We start from the raw sequence: 18,990 nt of genomic DNA on the forward strand, positions 1-18,990 counted from the left end.
GCTGTCACATTTTAAAATAAATACATAAATAAATCAGAAATATATACACATTCATGTGGAATTATCAATGCTATTTCCATGCGTTGGTGATATAGCACAATCGGCCAGATGTACAAAGCCTTAAAAAGAGATAAACATGAGGGTGACAAAGTGATAAACATCCAGCCAATTATCTACTAACTGACATTTTGCAAATGCAGCCGATATCATGACAGGAAGGAGCTGACTGGCTGGGCATTTATCACACCCTCACATTTATCTCTTAAGGCTTAATACTTCTGTGCCAATGATCCCTATGGCTACATGCATTTAAAATAAAAAATACTTGTAGCTACTTACATGGAAACACGTGTAAAACACAGTACACGAACAACTCCTGACACACAGCACTATACTTTCTTCAATAAGTGCAGTAGATCTTAAACTGCTTTGGGGCTCATATATTATTGGATGTAAGTAATTTTATGACCTGCCTCTCAGATGAAGCAGTGCATGTGCATGCCTCTAGGTATCAATCTCCCTTAAACGCTTTTTCAAAAGTAGGCAAGTATGATTTTAGTGCAAGAGTAAATGAAACTGCAGTCACTTGGAGGGAAGATGTTTATTAGGATGTTATGCACAAGATTTCATATTTCAAGAAGCATAGCTCCAACTGCTAACATTTACATTCAATACAAAATTATCTCCTGACTATGTTGAGAAATATGAACCACCTTCCCTCATCACATCCTTAATTATTCTATACCTGTTGAAATCACCTATTGAAACCCACCCCATCTTGTTTTACAGCTGTGTGAATTCACACTTCCTACACTACAGAATATCAGTCAACCAGTCCCTTATATTTTTCATGCAATACTGCAACGTCATCTTGTGACACCCGCTCCCATCCATCTTCTCGCACATGGTATAGATTCACCACTCCACCAGAGTAAGCATCACGGTAGGTAGCCTGGTAAATGGAGCGCCGTGCCAATTCCTGGGCTTCCTCCGGTTCCAGGTCATAACTGTATCCTCTGTCCAAGCTTCCATAAGCATACATAGAACCAGAACCCACGGAGAACACAGACCCAGAAACACGGTTACCTTCACTGTCCACATAGTACAAACCTGTGAGAACAATACAATGTTTAAACAATGACATACTTGCCAATAAGCTGTATGAAAATTGCTACTTTACAGTATATAGCCCTACTGTTAATAGTATAAAAATCCTAACATTAACATACCTCATAAAAATAAGTGAAGAAAAAAAGAAAAGAAAAAAGGAAGGCAGAAAGGAAGCACGATTTAACATGTTCTATTTACCTGGTCCCCTCTTGTCCCATCCACAGATCATGGTTCCCATAGACAGCCCCATGCCTTTGTACTGATAGACCATATTAGCCAAGAGTTTGGATGCTGCTGCCACAGATATGCGCTCCTTGTTCCTGAGTTCATAGATGCGACACTGCCGGGCAAGGAGCCTTTCCCAAAAACTGCAGTCAGCGGCACCTCCTGCCATTGTACCCAACAGGTAAGGGTTGATCTCAATTACTTTCTTCACAGTTTGAGAGGCAATGTACGATCCAGCCGTGGCACGGGAATCAACCGCCACAATTACTCCATGACGGAACTAAGATGGGGAAAGACATAAAGATCATGGTTAGGCTATGCAAATTACTTCTACATACAAATGTAATTATGTGTCATAATTAATTTTAAATGCCAAGTATGCCATTTCCTAAATAGAACTTTATTTTTATAGCACTCTTTCTCCAACAGGACTCAAGGCACTTAAAAGATAGTATGAACAGCACAAAACAATACAGAAACTATGGAGATAATAAAGTGGTTTAGCTTTGCTTAAAATACAAAGACCAAGGACCATTAGTACAAAGGGTGTGCTAGCCAGTTTGAGTCATCAGTTGCAGGGATAATTCATCCTACCAACAAAAGATCCAGGAGGCGCAGCCATTTTGGGGTAAATTTACTAAGATGGGAGTTTTATTGAAGATTGGTTGTTGCCCATCGCAACCAATCAGATTCTATTATCTTATAGAACAGAGATGGAGAACCTTTGGTTTGACCTTCATGTCATTAAGCCCCGCCCCCAGGATGTTAAAAAAAAAAACAATTCACGGATCTCCGTGGAGGGGGCGGGGCTAAAATGACACAATTGTGGACATTTTAGCTCCGCCCCCTCCTCTGAGACCCGCAGATTACCGCATTTACATCCAAAGGTATTTGGAAAGACGCTGCAATCGGGGGGTGGCGTGGGGGTCCCCTGGAATCCGGGAGTGTTGCCCACCTTTCCCGGGGGCCGGGAGGAGGACCCAATTTTCGGGATCCTCCCGGCCATTCCGGGAGGGTGGGCAACCCTGTGATATAACCAATAAGAATGTTTATGCATACCCGCACACATTTAAACTTTTTGGGGGGACATTATGACCTGAAGCCCAAGTACATTCCAGAACTGACCAAAACCCCCCTTAAGTTCTACCTCACACATAATCACGGCTTCAGATCTCTCCAGCAAACGGAGTTTTGCAATGAAAGGGCAATCAGGCAGGTGTGTGTGTGTGTCTGTGTGTGTGGCATAGGTGCCATTTAGTGACAAATGAACACTATTAATAAATACCTGAACGGTCTCATTTACATGTATTTAAAATGTGAGGAAAATACCAGAAAATTGGGGGAATGATGGAAGCATTGAGCACCTTGAAGGCCAGCGTGGTTGTCCCATGCAGAAACTCGATTCCGGGCTCTGCCGTTCCTTGTCCGACCCCAGGGACTACTTGAAAGCTCATCCCCTCGGAGTCCAGGCTACAGTGTTCCGGGTTATTCCGGTACCGGTTCCATAGAGCTCCTTCCGATCGTACAACACTAGCCAGCGCCATGTTCTCTCCAAGCGAATTAACTTGCAGCGGCTGCTACAGTACAACACACAGCGCGGCTCCACAGTATGACGTCACGATGACCGGGCAGTTTATGCAGCCATGTTTGATAAGGGCATGACTGGTGTATGCGTGACTGCGTATCCTCCCGACGCCATCTTAGCTGAGGGGCCATTGTTTGGAGCTTGTTGTTATAGTAGGTTTTGTATTTGAAAAATAATTTTCAGGTTAAACAAATGAATAACTGCAAAATAGTCACATGTTTGAGCCAGTCTGATTCCTTTCACGTGGAGATAATATGCTGGTTTAAAGATCATTTCTTTTTGGAATGGCCAAGCTTGAATAATTGTTAACTGATGTCAAAATTTGCACTACTAGCCTACTACCGTCTACCACCCAATAAAATATTTTAGTAACATACCCCTAGTGGAGGCCTAGGGGTTGTTTTGTTGCTTTATATTGTTCATCCCTTAGCCATAGTAACTTGGGGCTTTATTGTACCCCTACAGCCCTGGACACCACTGAGATTGAGGGTGAATTGTTGATGGAGATTGGAATCCATGACTGGTACTCCAGTTCACAACTAAATAATTAAAATCTTGATCACAAGTGAACACATCAGTATGGTATGGATCATTAGGTCTCCAGAAAGTTGGTTGACAGTCATTAGGTTGACATGCTTTAAGGTCGACATCTAGGAAGGTGGACATGACTGACGGTCGACATGGGTTAGGTCGACACAAGAATTAGGTTGACATGGTTAATGTCGACAGTCAAAAGGTCAACATGGGGTTTTTCGCATTTTTTGGGTCAGGAATTTCTACACCGTCGACATTAGTGGTGCAAGTAGGAAAAACGACTTAGTGGTACTGTGCTGTGCGCCGGAAAATGGGCGTGGTCAGGGGGCGTGGTCATATGACACTAGGGGGAGTGGCTAGAATATTGCACGCCAAAGGCACACAGCCAAAATTCACACAGTAATGCCTGTTACGCGTCACACACCCAATACATATGACCCATGCCATAATGCCCATTACACATTATGCCCCACACCATAATGCTCATTACACCGCACAACTGATGCCCATTATAATAATATACCCCGACAGTGCCAGATATGCCCCCAGTGCCAGATATCATATGCGCCACACTTATGCCCCCACAGTGCCAGATATCATATGCCCCCACAGTGCAACACATATGCCCCCAGTGCCAGATATCATATGCCCCCAGTGCCAGATATCATATTCCCCACAGTGCCAGATATCATATTCCCCACAGTGCCACATATATGCCCCCACAGTGCCAGATATCATATGCCCCCACAGTGCCAGATATCATATGCCCCCACAGTGCCATATATCATATGCCCCCAGTGCCAGATATCATATGCCCCACAGTGCCAGATATCATATACCCCACAGTGCCAGATATCATATGTCCCATAGTGCCAGATATCATATGCCCCACAGTGCCAGATATCATATGCCCCACAGTGCCAGATATCATATGCCCCACAGTGCCAGATATCATATGCCCCACAGTGCAACACATATGCCCCAGTGCCAGATATCATATTACTTACATAGCCAAGCCTGGGAATTGTAAAATACATGTATATTTCTGGGCTTCCTTACTGCTGGCAAAGTCTGTTACTTTGCCAGCAGTAAGCAAGCCCAGAAATATACATGTTACTAACAGTGCCATCTAGGCTAGCAGCAGCCATACTTATTACTTCCATAGCCTGGGAAATGTAAAATACATGTATATTTCTGGGCTTGCTGTGCTGGCAAAGTAACAGTCTGTTACTTTGCCAGCAGTAAGCAAGCCCAGAAATATACATGTAACTAACAGTGCCATCTAGAAACATAGATAGAAACATAGGCTAGCAGCAGCGCAGCCATACTTACAATATAGTAATGCACACTCCGGAGGCCGCTCCACTACATCTCAGGCGTCCTCCCGTTTGCTGCGTCACAGTCACACACAGAGACTACAGAGGAGTCCCACCGGCACCAAGTGGTCTGGCCGCGGCGACATCCTCTGAAGATGTTAAGCGCTGCTGCGCTGATGCAGCACGCAGGACGTGCCGGCACAATTATGTCATTGTGCATTCCGGTGCATGCGCAGTCAGCGCTGCCCGTAGTTTTCTTATGGCGGTACGGGGTACCGGCGGCTTATGATATAGCGGTACGCCGTACCATCCCGTACCGCCTCAATTGCACCCCTGGTCGACATGGACACTGAAATGTAGCACCACGTCCCCTCGCATGGCTCGCTGTGCTCGCCATGCTTCAGGCACGGTGCCTCGCTACGCTGGGCACACTATTTTATTCACCCAACACGCCCCAGTGGATGGTAGGGCATGAAATACTGCCTGTCAGCACAAAAAAGGTACTTGTTTCCTAGCACGGCGCCCAAGATTTCCATCGCATGCCATATAGCCGCATACGATGCATGTGATGCAATTTTTAATTGTATAGGCACCCTAATGGGTGCTTACAATGTTAAATGCATCCCAATACGATTTTTAATTGTATAAGCACCCTAATGGATGCTTACAATGTTAAATGCACCCCCACTATCAACGAGAACCTGAAGTGTGGCGAGCCCGCGCGGGGCGGCAGTACGCGTCCTCCGACCTTTTCATACCCCCACTATCCACGTCGCCCGAAGCGCGGCGAGCGGACGCGTATTACTTTACATGTATTCCGCCTCCCCTCGTGGGGCCCGCTGCACTCGCCACGCTCCGGGTTTGGTGGCTCGCTGCGCTCGCCATACTATCTAAAATCAACTCCACGCCGACATGGATAGTGGGGGTATGAAAAGGTCGGAGGACGCGTACCGCCGCCCCTCGTGGGCTTGCTGCGCTCTCCACGCTACGGGTTGGCGCTGATAGTGGGGGGGCATTTAACATTGTAAGGACCCATCAGGATGCTTGTACAATAAAAAATCGGATACCATCGCATTGTATGCCATTGTATGGCATGTGATGCCATACAATTTTTTTTAGTACAACATCACATCGCATCGCATACCATCGTATACCTTATTTAGTCTTATGGTATACAATGCGATGGGCACCGTGCTAGGAAACAAGTACCCCCAAAAAATTAGAAAAACCCCATTTCAACCTTTTGACTGTCGACCTTCTCCATGTTGACCTAATGTTTGTGTCGACCTAACTCACGTCGACCAAGACTCATGTCGACTTTCCTGCATGTCAACCTTAATGCATGTTGACCTTAAGGCATGTCGACCTAATAGTGTTGACCCAATGGTTGTAGACCTAATGACCATATCCCCATCAGTACAGCCCTGCCCTGAGCCTCCTAAAGCAAAAGCTTTCAGGTTGCATAGTGGCTAGTACAACTTAACCTGTGTACACATATATAAGGGGTGTACACACGCTTCTACTCTGGCAGCCATCAAGCCCGATTCGATATCGATGGCTGGGGGGTTGCCGGAATCAAACAGGAGGTAGGGAGGGCAGTGGGAGGACGGCACGCGAGGGGAGGGGGGATGCTGCATAGAGCAGCATTACACTGCCTTCAATCTTCCAGATCAAAGCAGAAATAGACATGCCAGGCAAGTCTTTTTCTGCTTTCGATCCACGCATCGGGATTAAATCTGCATCGAAGGCAGTTAACACTGTTCAATTCAGGGTCATTTTCGATTCGATTTGGACTATGAAAAATTTGAAAAACCTTGCCATTGTCAACCTACATTGGGTCAACCCAATGACCCATACCCATGAGACAATGGGTATGGATCGTTTGGTCAACCATAACTAGGTCAACAGTCATTGGGTCGACATACAGCTAGGTCGACAGGGGTCTAGGTCGACATGGATGAAGGTCGACAGGGGTCTAGATCGACAATGGACTAGGTGAACACGGGTCAAGGTCGACATATGCGTTAGTTCGCCATGGGTCAGGTCAACAGTCAAAAGATCGACGTGGGTTTTTGACTTTTTTTTTTCCCGAATGTCGACATGGACACAATTTTAAGTGCACCGCATCCCCTTGCATCACTCACTGCACTCGCAATGCTTTGGCCACGGTGCCTCGCTGCGCTCGGCACACTATTTTGTTCTCCCACCACACCCTAGTGGATGGTAGGGCATGAAATACCGCCTGTTGGCACATGTTGGCTCAAAAAACAGTCATGTTGACCTTTTGACTGTCGACCTAACCCATGTCGACCTTGACCCCCTGTCGACCTAGCTGTGTGTTGACTCAATGATGTCGACCTAGTTGGGGTCGACAAATCGACCGTATCCCAGGATCCTAAGGAAAAGTGAAGGTTGTGTCACATCAATGCATTTTGTTATATCATGGCCTGCCCCCTGCTGTACACTGATTAGGGATGACCATCAACCATCAATGATTTGAAATCAACGATGGTTTATGGCCTATGTTGAATACTTTTGCCATCGATGTGGGAGAACCAGATGGTTTCCCTACATCGATGGCAATGGAGAACCGATGTTTATTATTTTTTTTTTCAAAGTGGTGGGACACGGAGCATAGCTCTGCCCCCATACAGAAGTCCCTCCCCTGAGTTCTGATTGGCCCACTGGCCATTCAGTCATATATAATGGATGACCATCGATAGCTAAAACTATCGATGGTTATCCATCAAATAGTTTAATACTATCGATGGCTGGGTGCAGAATCACCATTGATGGCAACCATCGATGGCATCTGCACCGATGGCCATCCCTGTCACTTAATGAGGAAGGGACGTGACCATAGAATACTACAAATCCACATGACACCATACAAGAGTGTCCATTATTCACATTACACCATACAGTAGTGCAGTCCTGCCTACCCTCGACTGGCCGGGAGGCTCCCGAATATCGTGTCTGGCTCCCAGAGAAGGTGGGCAAGTCTCCTGCTTGCTGGCCAGAGCCCCCGCACCCCCCTTCCCTGCTGATTCAATTACAGCAAATTGCGGGTCCACGTGGAGGGGGCAGGGCTAAAATGATGCCGTAACGGTATTTTGTGTAATTTAAGCCCCGAAAATCATAGTTTTGTGGCATGGGGACGGGGACAAGGCTGACATCACCTGACGTGTTGCCTCTCCGGGCTTCTCCCGGAGAGGTGAAAATAAAAGTACAGATGTAGCGGGATTCATCTTTGCAGGGGATGGCGATGGCGACGCCAGCCGCCATCCCCTGCCCTGCGACATCTGTATGCCGGAAGGTGACGCGTGCGCACGAGGTCCCCTTCCGACGGTGCTGCCCTCGGTCGCACGGTGCCCACACCGGGCGACCGCACCCCCCGCAGTGCCCTCGGGTCCCCCCCAGCCCCCTCGAGCAGGAGGGACAGTATTGCGTCCGCCTCTCCGCCCCGCCGCCCGGATACTGGGACGCACGCGCGTCTCAGTCAGTTGGAACGCCGTGTTGCTGGCGGATCGCCAGCCGAATGCAGCTGGCGATTCGCCAGCAACAGTAAGGCCGGCTACATCTGTAGGCAAGTATGCAGTAGTGTCTATTATTCACATTACTCTGCACAGTAGCGTCCATTATATACATCACATCGCACCATCTCAGGACATAATGCATCTCAGAGAATAGCGCTACTGCTTAACAGTTCATAAGGTCACAGGTTCAGTTTTGCCAGGTCGCTCTCTGTGTATAGTTTGTTTGTTCTCCCTGCATTTTCCAGGGTATTTTCCAGTATTTCCTTCCAGACTACACACACATACACCAGCAGCCTAAATTGTCTCTGGACAGCATGTGGTGAGGAACTTAGGGGGAAAATCACGAAGATGGGAGTTCTATTTCACATGGGATGTTGCTATGGGCAACCAATCAGAATCTACTTCTTACTTATTTATCACCTTCTAGAAGATAATAGATAGAATCTGATTGGTTTCTCATAGCAACATCCCATCTTCTATAGAACTTCCATCTTAGTAAACAACCATAGGGTTTTTGTAACTCACTAAGGGGCCCATTTAAAGAAGGATCGCATATACAATACGATCTGGGCAGAATATTACTGATGCAGGGATGGGGGCTTCCGAAAGGAGCCTGTCCGTACAATCTACTTTGCTAGGTGCCAGGGGTCTGCGCATGCGCGGTCAGCTCTAAACCCCCATGCTGACCCCGCCCATAGGCTACAATGGGCTACCGTCAGTGGCAAATGCAGGATTTTTAGAGAAGGGATTCCAGATGTAATCTAAAACCTCTCACTCTGCAGCGCATTGGAGTAAGTACTGGAGTCTGGGGGTGATAACAGCCACGGAAATTGGTCTTTATTATACACTGGATACTGTATGGAATACAGTATTAATATTTAACAGCACAGATGGTCTATAGTATAGGCTGTTTCAAACATTTAAATAGATAAGTGGTCAGGAAAAGGTTAAACATACCATAATAAATAAATATACAAACATAACAGAACCAGTACTGCACTAAGATCACATTCTCCCACCTCATGGTAATTCTCCTGACTCTTCCTTCTGGCAGCTGCTCTCCATTGCATTGTTTGAGGGCTCAGATCCATACATGCAGTAAATGTGGTAGAAGAAACTGGTACACTAGGCATGTGCAACAGCTCCGCTCTGTCCCTTACACTGCATGATGTGGTGGCAGCAGGGCCGGTGCAAGGCATCTAGGCGCCCTAGGCAAACCTACAGGATACCGCCCCCTGTTTCCCCGACACCTCACCCCCCCCCCCCCCAGGCTGGTATATATATATATATATAAATATATATATATACATACACACACACATACACACAGCACAAGTATCCCACCAAAGTCCTCATACCCAGGGACACAAACCGGCACTACAGCAGTTAGGGTGTAAAACGTTTAATTAGCCCAATGTTTCGGGGAGTCAGCCTCGTTTTCAGGAGCATTACAAACAGACATAGAAGAGCTCACCTTTAAACACCATGTCCTGTCAGCCAAACGCTGGTCCACGCACGGCGCCAGCGGGACCCCGCTGCAAGTAGGGCGGCAGGAGATGATGTCACCAATCCCTCAGCTCCGGCTGTTACCCCTGCAACAGGCAGACAGCGTCCTTCCGACGGTGCGCCTGGAACAGATCCGGCAGACCAGACACTAGTGCACAGCATGACAAACTTTAACATAACATAAAAAAATATAACAAAATTATGCATATCAATATAAGCCTGTTAAGGCTAATGAAGTACCACATTACTCAAATATGAGACAATGGGGGAAATTTACCAATATGAAAAACCTAGTTTTTCGTATTAGTATTTCCCCTACGACTGCATACGACTGTTTCAGTCGTATGCAAAGTCGTGATCCGGAGGGGAATGTACAAAGCAGTCAGATACGACTGCTTTGTAACCCTCCGATGGTGTAACCATTCGTATTAGCTGGCCATATATACGGCCGCTAATACGAATTAGTGGAGGCAGTCTGCACGGATCAGTCAGATCCATGCAGGCAGCAGAGTGTAAAAAAAATAGAAAATTAAATAAATAAATAATAAAAAAAAAACAGCGTGGGGTCCCCCCCACAGCTGTAACCAGCACCAGGCTGAAAGAGCCGGGGGCCGGTAATTAAAAATCAGGGAACCCGACAAATAGGGGTTCCCTGATTTTTAACAACCAGCCCCAGGCTCCAGGTCCGGGGCTGGTTCCCAAAATACGGGGGACAAAATGAGTAGGGGTCCCCCATATTTTAAGAACCAGCCCCAGGCCAAACCAGCCAGCAGGGTAATGTCACAGCCGGGGGACACTTATTATATAAGGTCCCGCGGCCAAAACATTAACCCCCTGACCGGTCAGCCTGGCCAGGGGCCCTGGGGGAGTGGGGACCCCCCAATGAAGGGGTCCCCCCCTCCAGGACTTACCTGACCAGGCTGAAGCCTGGTGCTGTCCCCGGTGACCCTGGGCTGTGGTCACCGGGCTGATTAAAGTGTTAAAAAAAGAATAAACTATTGTCTAAAACTGGGGAACTATGAGTCCCAGCAAGCCTCCCCCGCAAGCTGGGACTTGGAGAACCACAAGTCCCAGCCTGCGGGGCATTAAAGGGCCCGCTGGCACTTGTAGTTCCACAGTATTAAAAATAGTAAAATAAAACACACTGACACACACTTAAAATAAAACTTTAATACATCCAAAGCCCTTACATACTGATACTTACCTATCTTCATCCCGTAGGTAGCCCTGGTCCTGATGTCCTGGTCTTCTGGTCCTGTGTCGTCTTCTAGCTCCATGTCGACCGTCGCTGTCGCCGTTGCCGTCCGGGTCCGACGAAATCCATGGAGGAAGCCGTTGGAGTAAACCATACTCACCTGTCCCAGGGCGACGTAGTCCAAGGGGGCCTTGGAAAAAAAACAAACCGAGAAGCCGAACCAGACGATATTTATATATATATACTGTATATATAGATATATCTATATTCCACAGAAATTTGCAGGGAATTGTTTTCATTTATTAAGAAAAATACAGTATATAACTATTTTTCTGTGCCCCATCTAAGACTGCCAATTGGGGGGGAAGGGGGGGGGGGCGCGGCCGCCGCACACCGAACATTGCCGCCGACTACCCAGGGTGGATGAGTGTGCTGCGGCCGACACACGCCGAACAAAGATTACCGTTGACTACCGGGGGGGGGGGGGGGGGGGAGGGCTGCTGATGCGGGAGGGGCCACGGCCGGTACCTGCCCTGAGAATTGCCGCGGCGCTGGGCGGGGGGGATCGCTGACTGATGACCAGCCGGGCGGGGAGATGTCCATGCAGAATGGTGTGGGGGGGGGGGGGGAGAGTCCAATGACCTGTGGGGTGGGGGCAGTCCGATGACCAGATTGGGGAACCGCGCTGGTTTGTATGTCCCGATGACCAGGGGGGGTTAGGAGAGGTTGTTCACTAACCTGAATAACTAAGTTGGCAGGTGCTGCACTTTCTTCCTCCTGCTTTCGTCGGCGCCGGCGGGACCTTTCCTGCAGCTGCTCCTCCTGCAGCTCATTACCGCCCTCCAGTGGCCGGCGCCCTAGGCAAATGCCTAAAGATGCCTAGTGGTGGCGCCGGCCCTGGGTGGCAGCTCTATTGATCTTATTATATTCCCACTTTTGTTGTCATAATTTAAGTCACTTGTCAAGAGGAGGGGGGTTTCTGGGCAAACAGAAACCCCCCTGCGTTTCCCTATGACCGCCATTCTGAGATGGCGACATGATGTGATGCTGTCAGATATTGATACATTGGGCATTATCACATCCCCCATAGAAACCTATGAGGGATGAGGCTGGTGCAGGGCAGGAGGGATCACAGCAGGTATCAAAGATTCCTGCTGCAGTCCCTCATGACACATTTTGGGGAATACCGCCTGGAAACTTGTGTTTTTAGGGAATAAGCTGCTAATATGATGTGATAAATGGGCCCCAAGACAAAAAACCCATGCATTTAAAATTAGAAAAATTAGGTTCCTTCTCTATGTTCCTTATGGTTCTTTGTCCCTGGTTGTGATATATAACTCTGGTTACCTTAATCAATCTCTAGCAGTCGGCACTCACAGGAGCTTTGGCAGGTGGCTGGCATGGCTGCTCATGTTGCTTTGTGTAAAATATTCATTACTGATGGATGCACACTGCATCCAGTCACAACTTGCTAGGGATTTAAGCCTAAGCGGCCTGCCTAACCAACTGTGTTGTGGTCAGTATAACAATACAAATATCATAACAAACAATATCATGTCTGGGTCTCTTACACAGAATCGCAGCGCACTATCTGTTTGTGTTCTGCAATGTTTAATTATGCATGTTTTCATGGTCCTTCTGAGTTAATGTGCAAATAGAAATTGCTTCTGATATAACAATGTTGGATCGTTGTTTGTGCTTTTAAAGCTCAATGATGGAAAAGCCCTATATCCAAACGCAGTATATGATAGCATGCAAATTCTGCCTCACAACACTGAAGCTATGTTTTCTATTTCAGCCTGAAAGTTTCCTGTGTAAGTACATCCCAACAATTTGCAATGACAAATCTGTCTGATCCCTGAGAGGTCTGCTGTCTAGTCTCCAGGTTCCCTGTTCCAGAGTTACCTGTGAAGTGCATCTGTGATGATCTGCTGCTGCTAATACAGCCAGGGCCGGCTCAACCATTAGGCAGCTTTAGGCATCTGCCTAGGGCGCTGGGATCTGGGGGGCGCCACCAAGTCTGCAAATCAAAAAATCAAGGATGTCTATGAGGATCCTTGTTGTACTTAATGCAGGTGGTGACTGTAGAACTTCTAAGACCTCACCTCCATACTTTCCCTTGAGACATACTTCCCTACATTGCTGCCCCCTCCTCCTCTGTTGTGGGTGGCAAAGGGGAGGATGCAGAGGGCCTTCAAGTAAAGCAGGGGACTTTCCCACCTTCCTGGAGTGTCTGGGAGGACCACATGATTTTTATTTTGGGGTGTGGGGAGTGTGGGGGGGAGTAGGTTGAAGTTTTGCCTAGGGTGCTGAGAAGCCTTACACCGGCCCTGAATACAGCTCCCTGGTTAACCATTCATCTGCCAGGTTACCTTCCAGCTAATAACATCTATAGCTTCCAGGAGAAGAGAGCAAATGCATAGACACAGCGCTACTTTGAGGAATAAATGAAAATTACCACCATGGGATAAAAATCACTTTTCAACATTTATTAATAACAATCTCTAGCTTAAAAATGTAAATACAAGTATGAACAAAAAATATAAAACAGGGAAAATAGATTGATACTGGCAATGGTTAAGTATTAGAGCCTATAGATTGTAAGCTTGCAGCAGGGCCCTCCTACCTCCATGTCTGTCTGTTACCCAGTTTGTTTTATCACTGTTTACTATTGTAAAGCGCAACGGAATCTGCTGCGATATATAAGAAACTGCAAATAAATAAATAAATAAATAAATAAATAAATAGAGCCACAGTCTCTCTCCGTATAGGTATTTAGAGTGACCTTTTGGTCAGTTGCAGTCCCGTTCCTATAATGACCACCCGTATTGGCAACAGTGTCCTTACTCCAATTTTGTACACTCACTATTGGTGGATCCACTATTGGTGGAACTTGCTTGATGTTGATTTTTCGCAAGGGGTATCCTGGAGTGGAGAAGGTTTAGCAGCAATGAATTGGATGGAGCTCAGGTTTGAGTCTCTCAGGTCCTGGGGAAGGAGACACGTGGGTCTGGTCCAGGGTTGCAGTGATAATCACAAGTGAATCCAATTTACCATAGGTCCATAGGTCAGGAGAGGCTGGTTTTTGGCTGTGTGTCCTGGGTAACTAACGCGTTTCGCCAGCTCAACTGGCTTTATCACCTTTGATAAAGGTGTGTCAGACAATTTTGCATACTGCAATGGGTTAATGCATGAAATCTCACCAGAGTAAAAAGTAATTGACCAGAGGACTGAGTTAGTATTGTGTGCAGCTGGGGGTATTTTAGCTACGGGGCATACTGATTGTCTGACCAAATGCAGTGCAGATGAACTAATGCCCAATGTTAAAATTGTATAGCATTGTATATGGCATACAATGCGATGCGCTTTTAAATTGTATAAGCTTACAATGTTAAATGCACCCCCACGCCACCCCCACTATGAACGTGAACCCGAAGCGTGGTGAGAGCGCAGCGAGCCCGCGAGGGGCGGCGGTACGCGTCCTCCTACCTTTTCATACCCCCACTATCCACGTCGGCGTGGAGTTGATTTTATATAGTGTGGCGAGCGCAGCGAGCCACCGAGCCCGAAGCGCGTCGAGCGCAGCGAGCCCCGCATATTACTTTACATGTATTCCGTGGCCCCGCGCGGGGCTCGCTGCGCTCGCCACGCTTCGGGCTCGGTGGCTTGCTGCGCTCGCCACACTATATAAAATCAGCTCCACGCCGGCGTGGATAGTGGGGGTATGAAAAGGTCGGAGGACGCGTACCGCCCCCCCCCCCCCCTCGCGGGCTCGCTGCTCTCGCCACACTTCGGGTTGGCGTTCATACTGGGGGTGGCGTGGGGGTGCATTAAACATTGTAAGCACCCATTAGGGTGCTTATACAATTTAAAATCGTATAGGGGGCTTAAATCGCATGGCATCACATCGCTGTGCATCAGGTGTATGGCATGCGATTAAAAATCGTGGTTGTGCGATGTGTTCGGTCCGATACGACCGAACGCACATCCGACCGACTGAACCAGAATAAAGCCCATACTGCACACACTGGGAAAATCTTTCAATGGTGATTGAGTTGCAAATTGATTTGCAGCTTACCACCAAATAGTGTGATTTTTGAAAGCCATTGCCAGCCTTACACAGGGTGGGTTTTCACTCTGTCTGGGCAGCAACTATCTGGATTGTCATTTTTCCATCAATTGTGTGAGATATGCCATTATTAACCTTTTGAACAAAAATATCCGCTAAAATGCTAACATCTCTGTGAGAGATGTGCAAAATATCTGCTAAAAATGCCAGCTTCACTCACATTTATTATATGAATTCAAATAAAAAATGTGTAAAAAAAAAAGTTTTTATTTCCTGTAAAAGGTAAACATAATAGGTCATTATGGTGAATAAAAATGTTTGACAAGACTTCCGGTTCCGGCTGCCTTATGGGAGGCAGCTGGCAGAGCTGCTCCGTTTACAGGCCACCCAAATCTTTAAATCACGGCATTCCTACGCCTCCCACCATCGCCTACACCACGCCGGGGCATCCAGGCTTAGATCCGCTGCATGGACCAGTACCTTACCCCCATGCCCAGCACAAAAGCCGCGCACAGCGGGAGAGAGAGAAGAGAAACAGACCCGGCGTCTCCGCACCGCTCTCCTCAGCGCAGCAACTCCAGACCTCAGGAGCAGCAGCATCTCCAAGTGCACAGTGAGTTTACCCCGCTACCCACCCCTTCATCAGTTACTATGGAGGACTATGATAAAATGCTCCCTGCCCCATCAGACCCAGTAACATACGGGGACATGATACAAGCTATAAGGGTGGCAATGGCGCCTCTGATAAAGGATCAGACCGCAGATATCACACGCCAGATAGCCCAATTAAACCAGCGAATGCTGGTTAATGAACACAGGGTGGGTGAAAACTTCACTGCAGTCACAGAACTCAAGCAGGAGTCACAGAGACATACTAAGGAGTTATATCAAATCCATAACAAACTTCAGGATCTGGAAAACAGATCCAGAAGGAATAATTTAAGGATCATTGGCCTGCCGGAAACGGTAAAGGGGCAAGAGCTGTATGACTTCATAAAACTCACATTACCCACCATGCTGGAAGTTCAAGACAGATGTGACTATCTGGTCATTGAAAGGGCCCATAGGCTGGGTCCCCAGAGATCACAGGAGGGGGCCAGACCCAGGGCCGTCTTCTTTAAGACTTTACATTTCTTGCACAAAGATCTGTTATGGAGTGCTTCACGCAAACGCAGGAATTTGGAGTGGGAGGGGAATAAAATTCTATTATTCCAGGACTTTTCAGCAGAACTAGCAAAATCTAGGAAAGATTTTTCCCCAGTATGCTCCCGATTGATAAAGGAAAACAGAAAGTTTGCCGTCTTATATCCGGCGAAGCTCCGCATCTTTACAGGGACATCCTACGACGACTTCATGACACCCCTACACAATGAAGACTTCTTAGATGATGAAAAAGCGAACCACATTCCCTCCCAACAAATGTCAGATTGTGACTAGCTCAAGATCACCCCAGACACACAAGTGTAACTTCAAAGCACTGATCCTCACCCCACTGGAGATTCTCGGCCCCCTGCTCACCCCCCCCCCCCCCCTAACACCTACAGATTTGGAAATTTCACTTATGCTATGGAGAGAGACACGGCCCCAGAGACTTCCGAACTGACCCTCTCTGCACAACGATATGACCGACTGTAAACTCTCCACAGCCCTGTCACAACCCCCAACCCTTTACAGACTTGGACATTCCCTTACCGTGAAAGATGAAGATAAAGGCTTTTCAAATGGAATGTTCCTTCTACGTAGTCAACACACTGCTAACCTCTATTCAACAAACAAGGTCCATTTAGTACCCCTCCTTACCCGCCCCTCCCCCTTCCCCAAGTCAATTGATATTCCGTGGATTTAAGGAAACCAACTGGTCCAGACCTTCTCTCCCCCCCCCCCCAGCGATGGTTAAGCTTATGTTCCGGGCAATGCCTTAGGAGCAGCAGACTTTGCCGTATCACGTTGTACTTATAGTGCCATCTGTTACTTCCCTTACCACGGAAGTTAATTCTATAATGTTATTTACTTTGATGTTTTTCCCCCTTTCTACACTTTTTTCTCTCCCTCTCTTTTCTTCCCTCCCCCCCTCCAGTCCCGCTCAAGATCATGACAAGGTAATAAGTTCACTTCATCTCAGGGTTGTGAGTATGGTTTATTATCTGCGAAATTTTCTTATAAGTCACAATTATGTCTGTTAAGCTAGGATCATGGAACATAGGAGGTATCAACTCTCCGTGCAAACGAAAGAAAATTCTTCTTTACCTCAATAAATTGCATGTAGATGTTGAATACCTCCAGGAGACACACCTCACTGAGGCAGAATCGCTGAAGCTCTCGATCCTTGGTTGGAAGGTACAGGCTTTGGCACCATACACTTCCAAGGCTAGAGTTCTGGTAATTCTGACTAGGGCATCACTGGATGCAAAGGCCACCAACATCATATCAGACCCAGAGGGGCGATACTTAATATGCTACTCAACTTTATCAGAAAAAACTATTGTATGTGTAAACGTGTATGCTCCAAATGTATATTCTAAAACCTTTATGTGTAAACTTATATCCCTGATCTCACCTCATATGCACCTCCCTATCCTGTTTGGTGGAAACCTCAACATGCTAGCCTACCCTGCCCAGTGGCATGCGGTGGGGTGAGGCAGGTGAGGAAACATTCCACCAAGATAATTCCTCCAAATTTATAACCGACCCCCACCTTTACTGGCAAACCTCGAAAGCAGTAATAAGAGGTGTCATAATCTCCTCCAATGCCCATCAAAAACACAAATTAGCTTCAGATTATTTACTGGCTCAAACAAACCTAACAAAATCATACAATGCCTTCCAAGCTAACCCCTCCCTCATAAATCGTACAGATTACACAAACGATAAATCCTCATTTGATAGACTTTTTGCAAAGATGGAAGCCCGATACACATTCAATAGGGAACGTAAATTCCACAAATTCGGCAATAAGTCGAGTAGGCTATTATCAAATCTCCTACAGGGCCAGAGACCCCCTCCACCATCCACCCACTAAAACGCCCAGACGGCACTCAAACCAAATCTAACGCCCAAATTGCTGAGGTCCTCAACTCATTCTACTCTGACTTATACTCTCTCCCTCACTCTGAGGAGGCCCAGAGTGTGCAATTCTGGAATAACACAATACTGCCCCAAATACAGGGAGACATGTGTTCTACCCTAATTCAAGACATCTCCATCCAAGAGGTGTCATCAGCCATTAACCACCTTAAATCCGGTAAGGCTCTCTTAAACAGGTATGCTCTGGATTGGCTACTGGACCTGAATCACTATTCTGTCCCTGACCTAGACAAAACGCTTTTCCACCCCTACTCCCCAGGCACTCTCCTCCACACCCCTAAGAAGCTGATTCCCACTCATATATATACACATCCTTTCTTTAGAGATACGTACGAGGCGTGGCACCATCTTTGTAAAACCCTAAAAAATAACCCTATTAATTCACCTTGGCTGACGATATGGGGCAATCCATCCTTCAATCCAGGCATAAATTCAGCCTCATTCAGATGAATATGACTCTAACCTCTCAGGTCTTTGACCCAGGGGGTACTATCAAGACTTTCCCGCAGTTACGTGAGGAATATGGACTGCCTCATAGCACCCTTTTCACAATCATGCAACTGACCCACTTCCACCCACTCATTCTCAAACTCTTCCCAAGATGCCCTTCAAAATATAATATTGAAGTTCCAGAACAATAAATTCAAAACCAAAATCATCTACAGTGAATACCTCAAACCCCAAACTCAGAAAACATGGGCCCAGGCCACCGCCACGTGGTCCCGTGACCTCCCAGATATGCTTGATACTGACACGTTATTCAAATATCACAAAGAAACAATGAGTATATTAAAATCATCTTTATTGCAAGAAACACATCTAAAAATAAT

General features: G+C 47.0%; 1 protein-coding gene across 1 annotated transcript; it reads right to left on the minus strand.

Annotated features, from left to right (window-relative positions):
- Positions 1-586: 586 nt before the first annotated feature.
- PSMB5 (proteasome 20S subunit beta 5) lies at positions 587-2,941 on the minus strand. The gene is made up of 3 exons (XM_083189061.1): positions 2,700-2,941; positions 1,309-1,615; positions 587-1,110 (listed from the first exon to the last, which is right to left on the minus strand). Exons 1-3 carry the CDS (start codon positions 2,877-2,879, stop codon positions 824-826), a joined length of 774 nt encoding a protein of 257 aa, XP_083045187.1. The 5' UTR covers positions 2,880-2,941; the 3' UTR covers positions 587-823.
- Positions 2,942-18,990: the final 16,049 nt, after the last annotated feature.

The sequence above is a fragment of the Crinia signifera genome, chromosome 1 (genome assembly GCF_055691185.1).
Source record: "Crinia signifera chromosome 1, ASM5569118v1, whole genome shotgun sequence".
In the NCBI taxonomy this organism is placed as follows: domain Eukaryota; kingdom Metazoa; phylum Chordata; class Amphibia; order Anura; family Myobatrachidae; genus Crinia; species Crinia signifera.